The following is a 5912-nucleotide window of genomic DNA, read 5'->3' on the forward strand; positions in this document are numbered from 1 at the left end:
ACAGCTGGAAGTGAGTAAAGTCAGACCATTTCTCCAGCGCTACCTTAAAGAGGAACTCCAGCCTAAACAAACATACTGTCATTAAGTTACATTAGTTATGTTAATTAAAATAGATAGGTAATATAATCTCTTACCCAACCTGTTTTAAAAAAAAACCAGGCAAATGTTTGATTTCATGATGGCAGCCATCTTTTTGGTTGAAAGGAGGTGACAGGGAGCATGAGCCACAGTTCCAACTGTCCTGTGTCCTGATCACCTCTCCCAGTTGCTAGGCAATGTGAATAACAACTTAGGAAATCCCATCATGCTCTGCACAGCATCAGGGGAAAAAAGCCTGGGCTTTTTTTCTTTGATGGGTGGAGCTTAGATAAAAATGCAGCTAAAAATGATGCTTTGGTAAGAAAAACAAAGTTCTGATGCTGTGAAACTGTTAAAGAAACACCAAGCCTTTTCAGTTCTGCTGAGTAGATTTTTAGTCCGGAGGTTCACTTTAATATAAACATAACGTTGTACAGAGGACACACAGTCTTGCTGTGGAACTGAAACATAAAGGGTTACTATAACTGACAATCTAACTCTGATTAAAGAATAACTCTGCTTATAATCATACAATCTTGAAATTCACTCAAATAATTTGCAAAAAAAATTAAACATATATAATCAAGTTGAAGCAAGATGGAGATCATAATTACTCTGCATTAATATGAGATTTTCTAATAGTGGCAAGCAAAGTTATTGTGGATCACTGAAGGGCCTGGGTGATACACAAGATTCAAACGTGAGACCCACCTGTACAGAGAGGTGACATCCATCTGGTGAGTCTCTGTGTGTGTGAGAAGCAGGAATTTCACGGTTTGAAGCATTGAGTGACGCTTTTTCACTGGGAAATGTTTAATATGTGCAAAGTGAGACAATATTATGCTATGTGAAGGTGGGTTTTTTAGGTAAAGTTGGAAGACTAACAGGAGAGCGCAGTGGACTTAAATACAAAGATACACCTCAGTAGAAGGAAGTCTCTGCATAATGTAGAGGCTTCTCCATTCATCCTGTACCCCACCAATGCTCGTTGGGAGCTTCTTCTTCTTCATGGCCATGCACCTGTCCATGTGCAAGTGCAGCCACACTACACAGGAGCACTGATGGAAATAGTACTGAGCTGCTTGTGCATGGAGGAAAAAGCTGTGCACTAGCGGTTCCATACTACTGAACAGGCACGGGCCATCTTTGCCTGCACAGTGCAGCTGTCCTCATGCACAAATGGTATGTTTGAAGGATCCCAGTGCTGTAATGTATATGTAATGGTAAGTAAGCATACTTCACTATCATTATATCCAGAACTTAAAAGTGGTTTGAAACTCAGCATTTTTTTTTTTGCTCTAAAACATTATTCACAGCCTAAAACCTACTACCACAAAAATGTGTAGCAGAACAGCATTCATACAGTTAAACACAGCACTCCGGTCTTCAATGGAATGCTTGTTGCCACATCCAAGAGATAATAGCATTTTGTTTTGTTTACATTCCTTTGTCTGCAACAATTAGTAAGCATTAGCAAAGTGCTGAATCTGAGCTCTGTCTGCTTCTAGTATGTGTACAGCTGAGAAGAGATCACTAGATTTTAATATATAAATACAGCAGCTATGCAATAAAATGCAATAGCAATTGAGACCTTGTAATTTGTAAACAGACAATATTACTTGTGCACAAAAGCTAATATGGTAACTATTGGTAATACAAAGTAGGATTACACATTTCCATTGAACGTTATGAATGTTTTTTATCCCACTTTGATGCTGTGTAGCTATAAAAAGATTGTCAGGGGGGGGTCTTGTATGTCTGTGAATGAGGTAATAAACGTACATTTAAATTTGATTGGTGTCTGGTTCCGCAGTATTTCTCCACAATACTTTGCCATCTGATGAATACCAAACAACAAATATTTATGTTTTTATAGACTTAGGGCTTGATTCACAAAGCGGTGCTAACCTACTTAGCACGTCTAAAGTCTTTAGACGCGCTAACCAGGGTGCTAAGTAGGTTAGCATCGGATGTCTCAATCAGATCGCGCGCTAACTTTGCGCTAAGTCCCATAGGCTTTAATGGGCACTTCGCGCGGAGCGCCCTGCGCTCTGTGCAGTACGCGCGTAAAGTTTTATGCGCATAAAGTTTTGCGCGCGTAAAGTTTTATGCGTGAAAAGCTTGTTTAGACGTGCCGAGGGGGTTTTCACAGGCGTGCTAACAGTTAGCACCGCTTTGTGAATCAAGCCCTTAGAATGTTTCATGATATAATATTAGCAAGAAGTTTCAAATCAGGATGATACCATTTATTGGCTAACTAAAAATGAATAAAAATTAGCAAGCTTTCGGCCTTGCAGCTTCGTCGGGCTTATATCCTGTTAGTTTGCAGGCTGATGGTACAGACAGCTATATACATGCAACATCAAAAGGGAAAACAGATATTTTTTTCAAGCATAAATACATGTCATTAAGATGCCTTATATACATCTGGGTCAATCCTAATCCCAGGTCTGTGAGCATGGAGTAAACAAGGATCCTTATCTCAGCTAACAACCTCTAACCCCATTTAGATGGTCTGTTTGAATTAAGGCATCTTAATGACATGTATTTATGCTTGAAAAAAATATCTGTTTTCCCTTTTGATGTTGCATGTATATAGCTGTCTGTACCACCAGCCTGCAAACTAACAGGATATAAGCCCGACGAAGGCTGCAAGGCGGAAAGCTTGCTTATTTTTTGTTCATTTTTAGTTAGCCAATAAATGGTATCATCCTGATTTAAAACGTCTTGCTTTTACTGGTGGCTAACACGGTACAATACCCTACTGCTAGATTTAATATTAGTGCACACCATAACATTTCAGCATTATCATCTTTATTATCTAAACATACACATTTCCAGATCAACATCCAACATCTCTTTAAAGTGTACCTGAAGGGAAAAAGGCTACCTGTATGAAGTAGACCACTGAAAGAGAGCTTGGGCATGCACACTAGCACCGACTCGCTTGTCATTCATTAAAAAAAGCCAAGCTGGATTGGGCCTGTTTTACTGCACAAGCTGCCTCTGCAGTAGCATGGTCCCAATCTGGCCTGGCTCTTCACACTGGAGCATGAGCAGGACAGTGCAACTGCAGAGGTGCAGGGAGGCCACTCTTTGGGGTCACAGCGCTGTATCAGCCTGGCTGAGGATGATAGGGAAGTCTCTAGGATAGGATACAGAGGCTTCTCCCTTCCAAGGTAAACTAAGCCTATGCAAACCTCACAGGATTGCTTTAAAGCAGCAGGGGCAGTCATACCATCCCAGGAAAAAAAACACACACATAAGTAGATAAATACTTGTTCTACTTACGTAACATATGTATTGCACTGTCCTAGTAAATAAAGAGAAAACTGTTCCAGGCATTTTCCATCTTTACTGCCTCTGACTGAAGCCAATCCCGATGTAATTTTCTCCCTTACTCTTTTTTTTCCTCCTAGAAACTGCACTGTCATATCTAGCTTGCTTTGTAAACACATGTGAGCACAGCATAGATTGTATTTCAGCAGCTTCTGCAGACAGGTGAAGTGCATTTCCCTTCTTAGCCTCCTGTCACACAGAACTGCCCTCAGCCAATCAGTGAGGAGCAGGAATGTGGGAAGGGAGATAACACGCTTCCATCTCCCCAGCAATACCAAAATAGACTGTGATAGACTGAGATTATTACAGCAGAAACATTTATGATTAGATTGGAATGCTTGCAATGCGGGGTTAGGTTTCAGGCTGCATAATAAACACAGAGCAGTGGATAAATGGAATTTGATTTTCTGGCTGACAATCCTGCTTTAAACAAAGGATTTAACATACTTGAACTTCCGATGAAAAGCAGACTTTACGTCTTTATTTTTCAAGCTGTAAATGAAGGGGTTCAGCATGGGTACCACGGTTGTGTTGAGTAAAGAAAATATTTTTGTGGATTTGAAGGTCCCACTTGGTGTCATATACTGGCAAGCAAGTGTAAGATATAGAAGAATGACAACCGTGAGGTGTGAGGAACACGTGTAGAAGGCTTTAGATCTACCTGTTCTGGACTTAATCCTCATTATGGTGGAAATGATGAATGCATAGGAGATGAAAGTGAGAAGAAAAGGAATAAAAGTAGAAAACAAAGCTCCATCGGCAAAGATCACCAGTTTCAGAGCATAGACGTCACTACAGCTGATAGTCATCAAAGGCATAAGATCACAGAAGAAGTGGTCAATGATGTTGGTGGTGAAGCAAGACAATCGTGAAACCACAACTATCATGGGAATGGGTTGCAGAATACTAAATGACCAGCAGAATAGGGCCAAACCAACACAAACTTTATTGTTCATGACAGCGGAATAACGCAGTGGGTTGCAGATGGCAACATAACGGTCATAGCTCATGGCCGTAAGTAAAACCAATTCATTTCCGCATAACCATGTGTAGACGTGTAACTGTGTCATGCAATCTGTGAGGGTTACTACACTGTCTCCTGTTACACAGATAAGAAGGACCTTATGTAGAGTAACCGTAGAAGAAGCTATGTCAAGCATAGACAGGTTGCACAGGAAGAAATACATGGGAGTGTGAAGATGAGAGTCCAGACAAACCAGTAGAAGAATGGTTATGTTGCCACCAAGAGTGATGAGATAAATGAGAAGAACCAGGGGGAAGATTAGGGGCTGTAACTCAGGGACATCTGAAAACCCATTTACAAAGAAGTAAGGTTCCATTGTCTGGTTTTGAACATTCATATTTTTTTCTGTAGACTCGAAGAAGCAAATGTTCTTATCCTCAAATAAATGTCCTCAAATAAACTAGATCTGGTCATGCACAAACTTATGCTGTAGCAGATACTAAAAACTATTGCTGTAAATGCAGCAAGGAAGAGGACCTGATGTGCTTCGTGCATCAATTTCCAGGACCGTCAAAAAACTCTTCTTTTGTGAGCTAAACAAAATGGATTGTACCAATCGGTACCATGCAAGGGCGAGACTAGCAACTTTTTTGTCAATAGTGTACAAGACCATAAATTAGGAAGACTCAACTAGCAACACACTTGTTTGTAAAACAGATGATACAGAAGCAGGACTTAAATGCCTCCACTGAAGTGGAACTCTAGATAGCAATCTAAACACATAGTGTATGGATAGTATGATGCTGCTACTTGGTTTTATGACCCTACGTAAATTACTACAGATTTGAATCAGACGTCCTTGGCTGCTGCTCTCTGCATAGAAAGCATCGTCTTTGCAGGTAAGATTCTCTTGCGGAGAAACACTCATTTAGTACAACGTGCAGGTGGGGAAGAAACCCAAGTTACTGTGCTGAAGCTTTAAGATGAACTGCAGTGAAAATAACATAATTAATACAATTGCTTATTGTTTACAATATTAATTTATACATTATTTACTCAGTGTTTGCCCATTATAAAATCTTTTCTCTCCCTGATTTACTTTCTGAAATGTATCACTGGTGGTGATGTCTTTAGTTCTGCCAGGTGATCTGTGCGGAATGTTTGTTACTGCAAGCTCTATGCACAGAGGGAGATACTGCTTACTTGGAAGTTGGAAAAAGCTGCTATTTCCCACAATGCGACAAGGTTCACAAACAGCAAACTGTCAGGACCATGGCCATGACATCACACTGTGGGAGGGGTTCCACCACAATATCAGCCATACAGACCCCTCTGATGATCTGTTGGAGAAAAGGTAAAGATTTCTCATGAGAAAGGGGGTATCAGCTACTGAGTGGAATGAAGTTCAATCCTTGGTTAAAGTTCCTCTTAAAGCATGGGATTACCACACATTAAATACAGGTCCAAGGATTCTATAAAAAAAATTCTGAAAATGATGGCATTATTTTGGAAACCATACATCATTTCTAAA

General features: G+C 40.2%; 1 protein-coding gene across 1 annotated transcript; it reads right to left on the reverse strand.

Moving 5' to 3' along the window:
• Positions 1 to 3842: 3842 nt before the first annotated feature.
• Positions 3843 to 4757, reverse strand: LOC137527217 (olfactory receptor 6C3-like). The gene has a single exon (XM_068247721.1). The coding sequence runs from the start codon at positions 4755 to 4757 to the stop codon at positions 3843 to 3845; it is 915 nt and encodes a 304-aa protein (XP_068103822.1).
• Between the last annotated feature and the right edge of the window lie 1155 nt (positions 4758 to 5912).

This window comes from Hyperolius riggenbachi, chromosome 8, assembly GCF_040937935.1.
Source record: "Hyperolius riggenbachi isolate aHypRig1 chromosome 8, aHypRig1.pri, whole genome shotgun sequence".
Lineage (NCBI taxonomy): Eukaryota > Metazoa > Chordata > Amphibia > Anura > Hyperoliidae > Hyperolius > Hyperolius riggenbachi.